A 19,108-nucleotide genomic window follows, 5' to 3' on the forward strand; every position below is an offset into this window, starting at 1 on the left:
ACAATGGTCGAATATATCTAATGATATCAAATACTTCCTCAGATTATAAATGTATAGCTATATATGTTAACTTTTTTTAAAATACCATTTTAATCATTTACTTCTCTAGTCCCATTTATAGAGCAAAGACAGAAGACATTTTTTATTCTATTTATAATTATAGGACACTGAGAAAAACTTTTTATATAGATGTATAATTTTACTCTTCATTTATTATTGTGTTGACTTTGTTTACATGAGATATAACGTATATTAAATAGGAATAAAATTAAAAAGTTGTTAAATTTTAAATGAGGTTTAATGAAGTTTAAAGTTCTTCTTGGTCTGTATGAAACATATTAAAAGTAACTTATAAATAAAATTAAAAGAGTATATTGGAAACTGTCTTAGTTAATTAAAAACACCTTCTTACATGAAATAACAGGGACAGTTTATGGTGAAAATTACAAATTTAAGAGTTAGTGTCGATTGATGTCATGTCTTAATTGAAACCAAAACAATCCCTTAGCAAAATTCTATATTTAGGATATGAGGAAATATCAGAGTGACAATTATATTAAATAAATAAATAAAGGCATTATTGATGATGCACATAGTTTGTCCATCTTTAATTTCTGCCTCTAGAAGAAGAAAACATGTTGCTTGTTCCGCAAAATAGAAAGGCACATGGTGGTGAACTTTGTTTCTGACTCATCCCTTCAAAGAAAAACTAATTGCTTTTTACAATATATATACTTGAAGCACAAGCCTGCTTCTCCATCAAGTTATGTTACGAATATACATATATATATATATATATATATAGAGAGAGAGAGAGAGAGAGAGAGAGACGCACATACACAGAGTTTTTCTTTTGAAGCATCGCCCATGTGTGCGGACACACATGTGCGTGGCTTTTGGTTGACTCAACCTAGTATTTTTATCATGTTGTCCTAGCTTCAATTCATAATCCTGCTTTTTTACTATATTCTTATCATTTATACTTTATATCATATGTACACTTGTCAGCTTCAAGATATTTTTGTTTTTTTTTAATTATCATTTTATATATATAAACACACTAATTATTCCCTCCACACTCTAAGCCGGAAAGTAAGCTAAAATACTATTTACTTTCAAGCAATTTTGGTGATATTTTTTATGCCATGATGACTCATATATATCGATAATTTGACTATAGTTATACTAATTAATGAAACATTAAATTAATTAACGTTTCCACAAATTCAACGCTTTATCCAGTATTAAAAAATTGACAAGGAGATGAACTCGTGAGTGCTTCAAATTATTATAATATATTAACTATTAAAAAAATTATTTAAGAGACCTTTATTTATAACAATGATAAAGCTAGCTACTCGTACTAGCTGAGAGATGATAATCCTCTCTCTAACCATTTAAGCTAATGGAAGCATTTATATCAACAAATAAAAGCAAAGCATTCATGTTGTCTTAGAGGATCAGAAAATTCACCCATTCATTATATTATATGATTAATATTAAAATTTTTAATTTCAAAAACTTGTTTTCTAATATTGGTTTGAACTTTATATAAATTCCATTGCATTTACGTGTACACAGTTACAAGCAAAGCCAGAACAACATATATGAATATATATATATATGAATTATAACTTGATACAGATAATTTTCTATCTTGTAAAGGCATTAACCTATCAAATTTTCTGTGTCATTCTTCCTCATTTTCTTTCTCTATATAATTAATAATTCACCGACACCATATCCTTTACCCTTCTTCACTCTACCCCTCGATCCAAGAAACCTAACCTCACCAAACATATATAAGCTTCGTCCAATCTCAAATCTCCAGAAAAAGAGAGACACAAAAATTAAAAGTTCTCAAAAAGCACAAAACCAGTACCATCGATCGCAATCATTCATATCATGGCTCGATCTCTGTTAATATTATTCTTAAGTTTCTTTCTCTTTGCTTGTCTTCTTCCAACAGCCACATCAAGATTAAGAAGATCCAAACAGTCTCTATCTCAGAACATCCAATGGTGGTGCGATCGAACCCCACACCCAGAACAGTGCGAATTCTACATGATGAGCCGTACCCACCGCCATGGCCACAGGCTGAAACACAAGTCCAAGTTCAGAGTCAATCTGATTCAGTTAGCTCTGGATCAAGCCAAACACATGCAATATGAAACTCGTGAAAATGCCCAGAATTGCGAAGCAGAGAAGCTTAAAGTTGTGTTGGATGATTGCTTGAAGCTTTACGATAATGCCATCTTCCATTTGAACCGAACCTTCCAAGGGCTCGGATCAAAACGTGGTCGTCGTCCGGGTTGCTCCAATTTGGATGCTCAAACATGGCTCAGTACAGCTCTCACTAACATTCAAACATGCAAGAACGGAGCTAAGGATTTAAAGCTCACAGTGCCACAATTTACAGAGTCCAATACTGTGTGTTACAATGTGTCGAAGATGATAAGCAATAGTTTGGCTATAAACGCGGCGTTCCTGACAAGATCAGAGAGAGAAGAACTCAAGAATGGGAATAATAATGGTGGGTTTGGGCAGGATGATGATGAGAAGAATGGGTTTCCGAGGTGGTTTTCGAGGAAGGAGAGGAAGTTGGTGACGGTGTCTGCGTCCAAGATAAAGGCGAATCTGGTGGTGGCGAAGGATGGCTCCGGGCATTTCAGGACGGTGCAGGCGGCGATAAATGCGGCGGCGAAGAGGAAGTACAAGACGAGGTTTGTGATAAGAGTAAAGAAAGGGGTATATAATGAGAATATTGAAGTCGATAAGAGTAACGATAATATAATGCTGATTGGTGATGGATTGAGAGATACTGTGATCACAAGTTCTAAGAGTACTTCGGATGGCCTTACTACCTATAGCACTGCCACTGCTGGTAAGCATCCCATCTCCCCCCTCCCCAAAAAAAATTTTCCACTGCTTTTCAATTTAGTTCGTTGATAACAATTGAAGTCACTACTAAAAGTCAAATTTTAAGGGATGATTTCAGAAAGTCATCACAAATGTCACACTTTTAGTGGCTATATTTAGGGTTGTCATTGAACATTTGAGTTTCAGTGTGACTATTATAATGGCCGCGGAGAGAGAGTGATTTCGAAAAGTCACTGCTGAAAGTTAATTTTTTGTAATGGCAGTTAAATGTTTATTGTTAAATTGTTTTTTATATACCTATAATAAATATAAGAACTTTTTTTTGAAAAAATATGATCATATATTTGTTAAATTGTAATTTTCATGAATTATGTTTTTACTTAATTAATTACTCCTCTTGTCTTGAATATAATAGTTAGTTGAGATGCTTGTTTTAATTCTAAATATAAGATATCATTTTATTTTATCTCCAAAATTTATAACTTTTCTTACAAACTATTGCTATTGATCCCATATATTAAAAGGGATTTCTAACAATTGAGGTAGATTTTCAAAATGTAAATGATTAAACATAGTACTTTAAGAAAATCAACTTAGCCGGTAATCTTATGGTCTAATAATGTAAAAGCTTTTTATAGATAGAAGTTTGTGGGTTTGGTCCCATGCATAATCTCATTAATTTAATTAATTTTGTTAATATCTTTAAATTAGTTATTTATCTTGTCTATTTAGAATTAGATACATTACATGTACCGTAGTCCCTATGTTCTCTTTTGGGGAAAGAGTCCTTAAAGATGTAGACATGTAAATATGTGTGGGTCCACTTGATGGGCTCACAAACCTTGTCTGTGTTGATTTCCTTTTTTTGATACAATTAATTAAAATGTATATACATGAGCATATGTCAATGTCGAGTTTTATTGTAAAATCTTTTCCGAGTACGGCGCTACCATTAGAACAAATAAAAGATATTTCTCTACTTTTTTGCTTTTTAAAAAATAAGATACAAACCGTTATGATATATTTATATATATATATAAGCCAATATATCATCACAATTATAGATTTACGTAGTCCTGAAGTACCTTTCGAAAACTAGATTTTTATATGTTGTGTAAACAACTATTATTAATCAATGGATAAAAGAATATCTCATCAATGACTTTTTTTCCTTTTGAGAAAAAAAAAAGCGCATGGTGATAGAGATAGTGGAATTAAAAAATAACATTGCTTTTGATTGGCTCATATTGTACGGGCCACTGTATTTTTCTATAGTATTTTTTTTTTAAATATCAATTTCATATATTCCCTTTTCCACAATATATATTAACTCTTTGATTGTAAACTTTTCTTTTTCAGGCATAGATGGGCTTCACTTCATTGCCCGTGATATATCATTCAGGAACAGTGCTGGTCCTCGCAAGGGACAAGCAGTGGCACTCCGATCAGCCTCCGATCTCTCTGTCTTCTATAGATGTGGCATTATAGGTTATCAAGACACTGTCATGGCTCATGCACAACGTCAATTTTACAAACAATGCTACATTTTTGGAACTGTTGATATCGTCTTCGGCAACGCCGCCGCAGTTTTCCAAAACTGCATAATTCTCGTAAGGAGGCCATTATCGGGCCAGGCCAATATGATCACGGCCCAAGGTCGAGGGGACCCGTTCCAAAACACCGGCACCTCAATACACAGTTGCGTAATCAAAGCCGCGCCAGACCTCAAGCCTGTCATCAGGTCGGTCTCGACCTACCTGGGCCGGCCCTGGCAAGAATACGCTAGAGTTGTGGTAATGAGGTCCCGCATAGACTCCTTGGTAAGCCCTTTGGGCTGGTCCAAATGGGGAAATACTAATTTTGCTCTGAATACATTGTACTTTGGAGAATATAAAAACTTTGGGTCTGGTTCATCCACAAAGAATAGAGTAAAATGGAAAGGATATCATGTGATAGCTAGCTCAGCCGAAGCATCAAAGTTCACTGTGAATGGCCTCATTGCTGGTGGTACATGGTTGCCTTCAACTGGAGTTCCGTTTACTTCTGGTTTATAGCTAAATTTAATTATGATTAAGTGACATTTTAATTATATTTGATTTGATATTTATGTTGTATTATAATTTATGCGGATGAAATACAAAATTCTATATTTGTACATTCGTTGAGTATTACATTAGATTGAAGCTTAATGTTTCATCTTTATATTACTGAATTCATATTAAAACTAAATGCATTTGTCAGATTTAGGCTTCAATATAAAATTAAAGGTTCTGCGGAAAAAAAAAATTAAAGGTAATACTAAGCTTCAATCTAGCTATCTTATTTTCAGTGGTCTCTTCTTTTTCTTTTGTCTTTTTTGTTTTTTTAAACAATCAATGGCTTTTGTTGCACAGGAGAATTGAAGAATTTTTGTGAGCTCTGGCCCAAATCTAATTTGAGCTAAGACCAGGCCCATACTGATCTCGTTTTGGATGAGCCCATTATGGTCCTTGGTAGCAATAAGTAATAACATGGGTTGTTAGCAGTTAAATTATTTTCGTACCAAAAAATTATTTTCGTATTTATTTTTTAAATATTTCATTAAAATTTTTCTGGGATAAATTTTGGACAATTGAAAATGAATTTCAAAGAAATATCATTTAAGAAAAGCAAAAAAAGATACATAATTGACACCAAAAAGTTCAAGTAGGAAATTGTGCAAAGAAAGTGAAATTACTCTTAGTATCATTATATTCACTTAATTTGCGTAGTTCAAAATGTTTCCCATTGCATATATATTTTCCAGTACATGGCTTTTCCCAAACACATCTCATTTGATTTCATTCAAAGTATTATGATTTTTATATTTTTATTAGTTCGTGTCTACGCACATGGGATGAATACATGCTTTCGTTCGACATTTAAAAATACAACTTTTCTCATTGAGTTACAAAAAATAATAAATAAAACCACTTCACTCCCGCATAGTTAATATGAAAGTCATGCAAAAGCTTTGCTTTTACATTAAATAATTGATTAATGTTTTCCCTTGAGTTCTTCAAAAAAATTTAATAATATTTTATCATTAATATATATAAATTATGACAAAAATTGATAAAAATTATTTGTAAAAATACATTGGTGAATTTTACTATTTTTGTTGAAACAATTATGTATGTATATGTGTGTGTGCAGCAAATACCCTCTGAGTGCTTGATTATTTAACATAAGAATTTTCATAAACATATAGAATATGTTTTTCAGGCAAACTTTTATCTTCTTTCAATTTGCTATTTGAAGTCCCTTTAGATTTTCATACAAATTTTATTTTATAGTGATCAATATAAATAAAGTGAAGTATCAAAAGATGTGATTATTTTTAGTAAGATTATATTGAAGGTTCAAACCTTGTGAATAAAAAGAAAAAATTGGTGGCTCTGCATTTGTTTTTAAGAGTTAGAAAACTCATTATTGGCTGTTAAGAAAATTAATTAGATTAATTATTTGTAACAAATATGTATTGATTTTCTCATAATATTGTAACTACCCTTTTACAAAAATCCATTTACTTTATATGCAATCAATACAAATATTTCAGATAAAAATTATAAATTTAAGAAACAAAATAGATTAAAGTACGATGACTAAGGAACTACACCATGAGCATATACAAGCAAGGTACTTATAGTGATGAGCTATATATCCTAATTAGCAGGAAACAGAAGATACAGTGAGTGAATAAGGGAATGTATTATAATAAATGAAAGAAACAGTTTGACCAAAAGGCAAAGGTTGGCCTCCCTTAACCAGACAGTCATCAACAGCAAGACGATGGAAGACATTAGGGTTTATGACAGTTGCAGAACTAAATTCTCCACACCTTACATGAATGTTAGAGATGTCACAGCCTGTGGAACACACGTTGTTGATCTCAACCAAGTATGCTGGAATCCCACTTGGATGAGCATTTATAGGGCCTTGGTTTATTTCTATCTCTCTTATATTACACCCTGCATATATGTTGATCTATAAAAATTAATAGCAATAAGAAAGATAAAACTTAAAATAAGCAATAATATCTATAAATGCAAACTTATTTCTAAAACTTCACAGATAGAATAACAATAACAAATTGCTGGTTGAGATGATAAATGGCATTACCCTGTGAGGAGGAGAACATAAATTTGAATTCTAAAAAATGCATTTACCTAACAGAGATTAATCTTAAATTCAAAATGACTTAAAGAGTACTCTGAATTATACTCAAGAAGAATAGTGGAGAAGCATGCCCTTTTCAAGTTTAAAGCTAACATACACGCACACACCAGTAGCACCAAACTCATCGAACATACCTTGAACAAAAGCAAGCTGAGTGAATATGACGATAAAAAGAGTGAAGATGACAGATTTTTGCTCCATTAATTGAATAGATATATGAAGGCTATGTTCTCTGCACTTGAATTATTGAGGACTTGCGGTGTGTATGAGTGGTGATATGGGGTTATGAATTATTAGGTAATTAGATATCTTGGGTAATCCGTTAGGGCTTTGAATAAGGATATTCATGCATTAGAATTAGGATTTATTTATCTGTTAATATTTCGCATTATCTTAATAAAATAGGATATCTAAGGTATTCTGTAATTATCTTTAATTTTTTATCTTTAGCTTAGGATTACGATTTGATCTTGATTTGAATCTGAATTTGAATAATTGTTATTTTATCATTTCTTAAACTCTAAAAATAGAGTTAAGATTATTAGTTGTATTTAGATTCAGACTTGATTTGGTTATTAATTACGAATTTCTACTTTCCCGGCCTCCTCCATCTTCTTTCCTTTCCCTCTCCCCTTTCTCTCTCTTTCTCCCCTCTCTTCTCTATCTTTTCTTTCAACCCCCCCCCCCGGCCTTTTCCCCCTTTCCTCTTCCCTGTTCTACATCTATATATATCCAATTCCATGCTGAAGGCTGACAATGATTATATAAATATATATATATATATATATATATAACCTGGAAAATTTAACTTCCTGATTGTCCTTTTCCAAGAAAAATATAAGGGGTAAATTAATTACATAAATCAAAGTCCTCATATCGAAAGAACAGTATACATTCACATAGATAGCATATGAAGTGTCTGAAATTAATGTTAACAAAGTGTGTGTGTGTGTGTGTGTGTGTATATTCTCTTATCTTAAAAGAAGCTTCGTATAGCATCTAAATGCTTGATTTAGATTCTTACTTTATATTATTTTGTTCTTTTTAGAAGGTCAAATGACAGCAGATAATTTCGTCATAATTAATATGGAATATCTAGGATTGATTGCAACAAGATATACACTAGTATAAAATACCTTCATAACTACTATTTTTGGTGTCCATTATACAAGAAATAAAAGTTGTACCTTATTTTGATATCTACTAGTGGTCTCTTTAGACCTGACACCATAAGCTCACTTATGGCTTCTGATCAATTATGAACAAGCTCCATAAATATATAACCAACAGTAATTAAATCAAATAGAAGGAATTGATATTTCTTAAATAACATTGAGGGGTTAAACTCAAAATATATATATATATATATATATATATATAGAGCAAGTCATTTTAGAAGCATTCAACAATATTTCGTCTAATATAGTATTGTATACCAATTGATCTTCTGGCTTTTAAATTTAATCTTTTGTTTTTTTATAATTAATATTTTGATTTATAAGATTATCACAATTTATAACTTATTTACAAATTTACAATTGAGCTTCCAACATTTGTAACTGAACCTCTAAGATTTGCAAAACTTCCTCAATTAATTACAAGTTTATAACTTAGTTGCAATTCATTTTTTAAGATTTACGCATCAACTTCTGTGATTGCTATATATTCATCTTTCGCAGCTTGCAACTAAGCCAAGTGGCGATTGCATGAGGGTATTTTTATCCATTTACTTCTGTTTTAAAATCTTAGTTATCTTCTATAACTTTAAAAATTTATAATAATTTAAAATGATTAATTTCCACTGATAGCCCATTGGCCCTTACGTGTCATTTTGCCCAAAAAAATTGGTTAAGCCTGTGGGAAAATTACAATAAGGTCCCTTTTAAGACAATTAAATACAAAAATGTCATTTACATCAAATTATTTTGAAGTTCCAAGGGACGTCATTGCAAGAGATTTTATCTGTTTAATTACCAAATTGTCTTTTTTTTTTAAGTATGCATTGACAACTGAAAGAGTAGTAGTTAACAACTTAAAATGTAATGATTAACAACTATCACGACAGATATTGACAACTCATACATTACATTGTTGTGATGTGCTGAGAAAATGTGTTGTTAATATTTGCTGTGCTAGTTGTTAATCGTTACATTTTAAGTTGTTAACAACTGTTCTTTCAGTTATCAATGCACACTAAAAAAACAGACAATTTGGTAATTAAACAAATAAAATCTCTTGCAATGAGATTTTTTGAAACTTTAGAATAATTTGATGATTTTATAAGAGACTTTTTTATATTCAATTCTCTTATGTGGGAGTTTATTGCAACTTTCCCTAAGCTTGTTTGGTTACTTATTTTGAGAACAATTTTTTGTTTTTAAAAAACAAAAAAAAAACTAGTTTGGTAATTTGTTTTTAGTTGATTGTTTTAAAAAAACAAAAAAAGTAACATGTTTTTAAAAACTAAAAAAATCAAAACAATTTTTATATGGTTTCTTGTTTTTTTTTTTTGTTTTGCAAAATTTTGAAAAATCTTCTTTTCTTCTCATATACTATCCATCACCTATCACTACCAGTGATAACTATCACTTGCCAAGTATGATTTTCTATGATTTCTTTTTCAAATGTGATTTTTTTAAAATTATTACCCAAACAAATTCTTTTGTTTTTTGTTTTCAAAACTTATTCTAAGAAACAATTTTATAAAATTGTTTTGAGAATAAGAAAATAAAAAACAAAAACAAACAAACCCTAGATATTGCTCGGGTTTTGCAATTTAGAAATTTAATGCAATAATGAATTCTTCAAATTTAATAACCATTTTTGTCCTTTTTTTGTTTTTAATAAATTGAAAGGAGTAAACCCCAATACCCACCCACGGTGGAAATAATCTTCCTAAAATATTAAGAGCAAAGGAAACACTCCTTTTCAAAAGTTGTTACATCCTACGCACTATCCAGTTCTTAATACAATAAATACTCCTCATGTCCTATATATAAAAACTTCTTTTGAAGTGTAATTTACATTACAAAATGGGTGGAGGAGTATTGGCTAATTTACATGCACTAATGAAAATAATTTAATACATTAAGTTTGTCATAAAATTTAAGTGATTTCTCATATATATTATTCTCTCTAACTATACTAGATCTTAACATCATATTAATTTTTGCTTTCTCACTATCCTTAATTATTAAATATGGGCCTATCTTTAAAAAAATATTTAATGCTTATTGAAACTATCATAGGGTCATAGAAAAAGGCTCAAAAGTTTTTTCTAGAAGAGGTTTTATAATAAGGACAAGAGGAGTATTAAGTTGATTAAATTACTTTGTAATCTTTTCATTAACGTTTGAACCTTGTTCTTCAATAATAAAATTTGATATTTAAAATAATCATAATTTTCGTAGAATCTTGGGGCCTACATTGTGTTTTTTAAATTAAAAAAGGATTAAGATACAACTTTGTCTAAGAAATTTTCACTCAAAAGTACTGGGTATCTTGAAGTTTAACATCATAGCAATGCTGTCTTTTATGGTTAAAAAACTAACATTGACTACTAAAATAGTGATATTGATCCTTAATGTTTCTAGTAGGAGGAAGCAACGTTATTATGATTTTAAATTTCGGAACAAATTTACACCAAAAAAAACTTTCGGGTGCTAAGACTCTGAGTGAAAACTTTCATAACAATGCATCGTAATCCGTTAAAAGATGACTAGAGATGGGACACTCATTCTCAGTTTTGGGGCTAGATAATATTGCAATTTACAATTGCCAAATTATAATACTCCCTCTATTCCATAATATAAGAAGTTAACTTTTCTTACATACCAAGAAAAGAAAGTTTAGCATTAAATTTGTCCTAAAATATAGAGTTTTTCTATTTTATCCCTCAAAAACAATAAAGTTGCCTTTAATGTTACCACTCTGATATTTATTATTTGTCACTTACAGGAAGAGATTTTGGTCTTTTTTATTTGTCACTTATACCCTTTTTAATGCTTCATTCCTAATTCAGCCATTATTAATTATAGTAAAGGTGAAGAGAGGGTGAATGAGGCGGAGAGAAAATATATTAGCCTTTAATACTCTTCTTAATAAGGGAAAAAATGAAATATTTTATTTATTTAATAACCTCCTTGATATATGAGAAATTCCTACGAGTAATGAAACATCAGTTATCTCCAACCTTTTCAAAATGTAACAGCAGTTATCTCCAACCTGTTACTAACCTTTTTAAACTCCAAATTTAATAACACTAACCATGGTAGAAAAGAATCTTAGTATAATATTTGAAAAGGCTACCATGGTTATAAAAAGAAATTTGATTCGCCAAGAATGTTAATCATGATAGAAAAGACCTGAACTAATTATTCAAAATGTCTATCATGATTATAAGAGTTTTACTAAGCAAATTATATGAATACCGTAACTAATAATATTTCACAATAACTGGGCCTTGGGCTTTGCAAAGCCCAGCACATCACAATTCATCTCTAAGCCCATAACATGATATTTTCAGAATAAAATTTGTCCAAACCAACAGTAGTCAACTACTTTCAAAAGTTATTGTGGGTTCACAGCTTACAGACCCAAGCAACCCAGCAACAAAAGTAACTAAGACCATAAGTCTCGATTGAAACAGAGTATGCAAAAAGAGCTATATGTGGCAATATACAATACTCATCACATGACTAAAAGGAGGCTATACAAGATAAACTTGATAGCTAAGCCTTCGCTGCCTTCCCTGACGGACCAGCCCTAGAGCTATTATCTGAAAATGTTAAACCACGGGGTGAGACAAAAGCCTCAGTAACCAACAATCCTACTCATTAGGCATACAAGTAAGTGCTTGAGAGGTGTCAAGTGGAACAGTTACTAAAATCATAACATTCACAATTGTCACATGGTTATATATATATACACATATACATATCAAAATGCAATATCTCACTCTCAATTCCACCTTATTTCCTCACACCTTATTTCCTCTGACTGAACCCATGGGCTAGTACTGTCCCATGTGACTGGTAGTTCAACATAATAAGCTCACCGATCAAGTGATGTGAACAGGCCAAAATCCACAGAGCACAAGATCAGACCATGGGTTCCCCCTCTAGTCCACTAGCGGGGTGTCATACGCCCTACAACACATGATAGGGCCAAAGGATCCACCAGTGTACATCTGGCGTCCTCCCACCTTATTACCTCTATAATATGTACAAAAATTCACCCCCTTATTCTCCCTGTAACATGTCTCCCACCAATCAACGTTCACCGTCCCCTCTCGTATTTATACTCATGAGAATAGTCATTTACCAATAACATAATAACTTTCACATTTACCAAAATCGAGATTTCGAAATTTCAATAATCAACATCAATCCTCAAACCATTTCTCAATAAATTCTTGTTCCACATGACAAATTTATAAATTCATAATTTCATACTATTTTTCAATAACATAAAGTATCTCAAGGCAATTTCAACAATGATGCCTTTCATTGTTCAAATAATAATTCAATGGCATTTCAAGAATCTCATATAATTCGAAATCACTCACAAACATCATACAAGCATACATAACAAGTGGAAAGTGGTTACCTTTCACCAAGGCTATAAAAAGAATTACTACAAAGTCAACCCCGTGCTCAAACCAACAATCCAATAATCAATCTACACCATTAATATAACCACAAATTAATATAAGCTAATTAATTAAGCTTATATATATTAGTTAAATTCCTAATTTAATTTAATTATCATTCTAAATTCTCACAACTCTTATAATTCAAAATTAAGTACTTTAGAACTAATCGGTAATTTTCTAACAAGCCAAATTATTTATTTACATCCCTCAACTTATTTACTTTAATAAAAAGAATTTTCTAAAATTTCTAAATATGAAATTAGTATATTCTAAATTCTAAAAATCACATTTAAAAATTTAAGCCTCAAAACCGGACCATCAAAAATTCAATAGTGTCTCAAATATTTATATATATAAATAATCAAACCAAGATTTTAATGGCATATATATGTTTTTTTCATAAATAAGAAACTTTAACTACAATAATTATTTTAAAACCTCTAGTCACTCAATAAATAAAACTAAACCGATTAAAATTTTAAGAATATATCAAACAACCCAAATAAATTATTTAACTTAATTTTAATCGGTATACATATGATATATATCATAAATAGCATATTTTTTAATTAAAAATTAATTTTTAAATACCAAAATCAATAAAAAGACAAATCTAAACCGGTAGAAATGATCTACTATAACAGATCTACAATACTGTGATTAACACTCATCAAAACTAAATACTTGCTCCAAACTCTATACCAAAAATTTTCTCTAAGCAACACAAAATTACTATTATTAGGTAGATCTGACTGAGTAAAACAATTTTTATAAAGGAAGTTTTGTAATTAGAAGTAGTTTTACTTATCAAAACTATCTGAAACGATGAAGAAAGAAGGGAGAGCAGATGAACGACGTCGCAAGCTGAATGAACGCGGAGGGAGATGGTAAAAAGAAGTCACTCGGGATAAACTAAAGTTAAAGACCCAAAATAAAACAGAGAAAATAACAATTTAGAGCCCTTTTTTTATATAAAAATATTTAAGTCCGTGGAGTAAAATTTAAGATGTTACAAGTAACGAATAATAAGGATTAGAGTTGTACACTTTTATTATCTCTCATCTCTCTCTTTCATCTCATATACTGTCTCTGGTTCTCAATATAAGAGCTTCTTTAACTTTTATTTTGATTCTAAATATAATAGCCCTATCTATTTTTTCTCTCATATTTATCTATTTTTTTAAGATAGTTTTTGTTATAATAGTAATTCTAACCAATACACTTGATTAATAACGATATTTTAGGAAAGACGACACGTATTTATTACAAATAACTAACATAACTAATTTTTTAATTTGTTTAAATTAGTTGACTAGCTCTAATATTAAAGATCGTAAATAGTATTTAATAGGAGTGAAAGTAAAAAAAATTATATTTTTACCCTGATAACATCTTATATTTTGAATCATAATTTTTTTCTAACGACGTCTTATATGTATTATGGATAGAGGGCCCAGTTACATAACCATCAACCATCAATGTATAATGTAAGACAAGTGAGAATTGCCCTTCTTGAAATATCAGGGTCTCTCCCCCCCTCCCCCCCCAAAAAAAAAATTCTTATAGTACATGATGCGCCGCATCTCACTCCATCGACAATTCTTGCAAGGGCCCAAATTTCAAAACGACGGCCCATTCCCAAACACTGGAACTGGATAAACTTGATCCATAATCTAACCTCAAGCCCTTTTAGGTGCCTCTTTTACTAGCTCCGGTTCTTAATATAAAATTCTGTTTGGTACAAAACATTAAAAATAAAAAAATATGAATTAAAATTGTAATTGAGAAGAATTATTTAAAAAATATTTAGTATGAATAATTGCTTATTATATAGAATTAGATAAACCCATGGATATCGGATTAAGAAATGACATCTCTCCCCATGGTATTTCCCAATTCTATATATATGAATTTGTCTAATCTCATTTAACAAGTAATCTCTCATGCTAAATACCCTTTTAATAGATTTTCTCAATCCAATTTTAATTTCTATCCCTTATTTTTAATCTTTTATACCAAATGGGACCTAAGAGTTCAATAATCAATTTGTGAATATTAAAAAAAATTAGTTAAGCTAGTTATTTGTAATAAATAAGTGTTATTTTTCTTAAAATATCATTATTAACCATGTGCAGTAGAATGAAAAATATTTTAATATAAGCAAATAATACTAGGACTACTTTAGAGAAAACTGAATAAATATGGGAGAAAAATATATTCGAGTTGTATATTTAAAATCAAATTAAATTTTCAACTAACTATTATATTCAAGACTAGAGGTAGTATCGTAGGGTAAGAATATTATGTATTATAAGAATTTATTTTTTAGGTTAATATGTAAACATATCAAACTTTTTCTAAATATACACCTGGCACCATAATTTTTTTTGAATGCAAAAATGTACATGAAATTTTTAAAATATTACAAAAATGTCATAACTATTAATTATTATAACATTGACTATTTGTTTAACTAAAAAAGATAACATGGATGCTTGTATGATAAAGGCTCTGCTCACCGCTCAATATATATTAGCGCATCTGCTTTCATCTTGATTAAGTTTTTAGTGGGTTTTAATGTAAAAGTAAATAAAGTAGTCTTAAAATATCATCTTCTATGTTGATTAAGTTGCCAAATTCTTCTGCCTTTTATCAAGGTCAAAAAAAAAAATTATTCTACCTTTTATCCGCACCCTAAAAGGTATATTTGACCTCAAAATTAACTCAAAGTAACTAATTAGTACTATCATCCTTTTCCTATTGGCAATAATAGTGCCAATCTGATCTCTTTGTTGACTTTTGCATCCACTAGGCTTATTGGCTAATTCAAATTTACTCATTTTCAGGTTTTGAAATTGACAAATTAAATAAAAATGTTTATAACACACACATGAAACTAAATACGCTCTACTTGAAACATTCACTAAACGATACAATTCAGTAAAACGATTCAGTAGGTCAATCATCTTTTATAAGCAACTGCAAACTAGTGGGAAGTCTCTTGAAAGGCCAATATTGACCCTCCATTTAGGTTTAAAATAGAATAACTTTCGCGACTTTTTTTTTTTTTAATATACGTGAGAGATTAACTACCATTCGCATGGGTGGCTTGCCCTTTTTTTTTTTTGGTCATCCTTAATCTAATAGAACAAACTGACGCCCTTATTATATTTATAGAGGGTCGAACTCACAATCTTATACTTACAAAAGACTTGAAAGAAGTGTTTAGTATTATTGGATTAGAAGGGCTGATAGATGACATAGTCATTTTTTTAATATGTATATATATTTATATATAAGGGGTGATAAATGTTATTTCTTATATTATTGTGTTATATATTCTGAGAGTAATACTAATTAGAATGTTCTTAATTAGCAAAGCATGACATTATGGTGAGATCACTATACATGATCATTTGCCATGTGAAAATTGTAATAATGAGTAATTAATAAGCAGCCGAGCAATATGTTTGATGAGTAGTGAGGCAGTTTCTAGCGTATTACTGTATATCACATATTAATCCTATGATTGCAAATCACTCTTCTCTTCTAAACCATATCTATTTGCATTATTATGGTTATAATAATTTGTATAATTATCTACCTTGAAGGTGACACACACCATATACCTAATCATGCATTCCCTAATTTTTTTAATACTTTAATTCATATCCTTTAGCAAGAATAAACTATTAGGTGTGGATATATATAGCAGTATATATGATTAGAGTAATATCCTTTTCACATATCAATTGGGGGTGATGTGTGTTCATTTGCGTTATTTTAATTGTTTGATTTCTTTCAATTGGATTAAAAAAAAAACAACAACAACTAGGGTGGTGGTAGGCGGAAATTATATTTAGTCCTTCAAGTGTCACCCAATTGCTAATTTAGTTCTTATAATTTAAAAACATAGAATTGTCATCACCTATGATTTTTCTATGTTGTTATATAACTTATTATATCAATAAAATTTAACAAATACTGAAAATATATTTAGTTAATAAATTAAAAATTAAAAACTTCAGAATTGTAAAAATTCAATCGGAATTTATAAATAATAGATACAAAACTAAAAAATACGAATAAAAATATTGGATTTAAAAATATAATGTTTTCAAAAACAAATTATTTATGTCATATTATAGATGATTCCTTATGAATTATCTCAAAAAGATGAAAAATTTAAATGTGAACATGTAATAATGTTTAAAAGTTTTTTAATGGAGAAAATATTTAACATCTTTTTTTTTTTGAGCTGAAAAATATTTAACATTTTTAACTGTATATCGTCTTACTTTTTTTTCTTTCTTTTTTGATTGGTCCTCTCCTATGGAAAAGCCAACATGAAACTTGATGTTAATTTTTCAAGAATTGAAATTCAAATAATATTAATCCACATAACCAAAAAGCTTTTAGACACAAAAGTTTTCAGTTAATGACAAGGTGCTGACACAATGAAGATGAAAAAGCATAAAATGTTGCAATGTGCTGACAAATCTTGGATTTATGAATAATTCTGTTTGCTTCCTTTCAGAAAGTCAATTGTCTATTTCTAATCCCATTTTGATGATGGGATCATGAAAGAAACATATACATTATATGAAAGTACTATTTATTAATATTAATTGCTACCTCTGTTGCTCTACATAAGATTTACTTAACTAATTTAAGTAAATTAAAAAAATTAATTATATTAGTTAATTGTTATAAATATACGCTAATTATAAATAAAGGTGTTTTAAGAAAATAAGTTATATTTTTACAAGTTTATTGACTTTGACCAAATTGACCAACTTTTTAAATTACGTAATTTTGTTATTTGATGTTATACTTGAACAGGAATTAGTGGCCTCTTAATTGGTTACATTGAAATTACCCCTTGACGCATTCATTAACATGTGTAATCAATATAGATAATTTAATTTGAAAGAAAAAACTGATAAGTATGGAGAGATAGATTGAGATTTTATATTCAAACCAAAATTCAACTCTATAAACTAACTCTTATGCTAAGGATCAATGATAGTCATAAATTATTTCAAAAGGAAAAAATGATTGAAAAATCTAATAATGTTATTAATAACATTAACCTATCAATAAGATTGAGCTGTATAGGTTAAACTTCATTCCATCATTTTTAGCTTTAGTTTTTTGTCTCTTGAATAGGCATATATTAGTTATCTTAGCTCGTCCAACACAAACGATTAATTGTTCCATATTATCATTATCATTATCATTATTATCATTATTATTATTAACAACAACAAAATTATAACGTAAAATTATTTAGCATATTATATACATCTTTTCTACTTCTGCATTATACTGGTATTCATTTATACAAATTCTCACCAACTCACGGCCAGCAGCTAGAATGGCAATCACTATGGTCCCTCAAGTAAGTGACAAGTAAGTTGTTGGCATTTAATTTTCATACTTCATGTGTGTGAAACAAATCTATTTGGGACGGATATTATTTGCTTTAAATCTATTTGGTTTCTCCTACCAATCAAACAAACTCATAATTAATGCCTCACCATATATATATATATATATATATATATATTCTATTTTAAAATAAATATAATTTTTATTTATTTAAATTATACAGATATATCCTCTATTAGGCAAAACACATGTGCCTTTTTGAAATAAGAAAATAAATTATAAATATACCTCGCCTAAGATTCTAAGTTAGATAAACAACTTTTAAAAATACAAGATATGCATATAATTTTAATGAAATTCAAGAAATTTTCATGTAATTGAGTTTTTATTCCTGAAAGAGATTCGTTTAAATTCTAAAATAAATAAAAATTAAATAAATTCAATAAAAAATTAAAGATAGATCTGTCTATTATTTAATATAGATTCAAATAAATTAAGCGGTCTTAAAAAAAGAGACTTTGGTCGTTTAAATATGAAATCTGGAGTCTGTGTGAATGTAAAAAATACCTTAGATAATCATATAAAAAATATAGATTTAAGGAATCTGCCTCAACAAAATAGACAGATGATATGCCTAATTTTTTAAATATGCTCATTGATAATAGAACCAAGCAAAACGTAATTTTATAGCAGTTAACAAAAGCTTGGCGTGCTGTTTTAATTTGTTATTATTGGGAAATTAGACAAATGGAGAATCAATAATTTTATTTCAATACATTGTTGTCTTATTGTAGTATAAATTCCAAACTCTTATTGATTACATATCATTCCAAAAAGAAGTAGTATTGTATAATTATAAAGATGGAGAGATAAAATACCTACAACCCTCTTATTACTTTGTACTCGTTTTTCTTTCTACTATCATTTTGTCTATATAAAAGCATAAAAGACATTTATCATCTATGTGAAAAATCATTACTTTATTTT

At 29.4% G+C, this 19,108-nt stretch overlaps 2 protein-coding genes across 2 annotated transcripts; one reads left to right on the forward strand and one right to left on the reverse strand.

The window, feature by feature from the left end:
• The first annotated feature begins 1,905 nt into the window (after positions 1-1,905).
• On the forward strand, positions 1,906-4,977 carry LOC114760974 (pectinesterase-like). The gene is made up of 2 exons (XM_028950292.1): positions 1,906-2,884; positions 4,240-4,977. The coding sequence occupies exons 1-2, from the start codon at positions 1,906-1,908 to the stop codon at positions 4,932-4,934; spliced, it is 1,674 nt and encodes a 557-aa protein (XP_028806125.1). The 3' UTR covers positions 4,935-4,977.
• A 1,590-nt stretch (positions 4,978-6,567) lies between these two features.
• LOC114760975 (protein TAPETUM DETERMINANT 1-like) lies at positions 6,568-7,278 on the reverse strand. Its single transcript, XM_028950294.1, has 2 exons — positions 7,212-7,278; positions 6,568-6,869 (listed from the first exon to the last, which is right to left on the reverse strand). The coding sequence occupies exons 1-2, from the start codon at positions 7,276-7,278 to the stop codon at positions 6,568-6,570; spliced, it is 369 nt and encodes a 122-aa protein (XP_028806127.1).
• Positions 7,279-19,108: the final 11,830 nt, after the last annotated feature.

This window comes from Neltuma alba, unplaced genomic scaffold, assembly GCF_004799145.2.
Source record: "Neltuma alba isolate B1F8T4 unplaced genomic scaffold, ASM479914v2 tig00011060_pilon, whole genome shotgun sequence".
Taxonomy (NCBI): Eukaryota; Viridiplantae; Streptophyta; class Magnoliopsida; order Fabales; family Fabaceae; genus Neltuma; species Neltuma alba.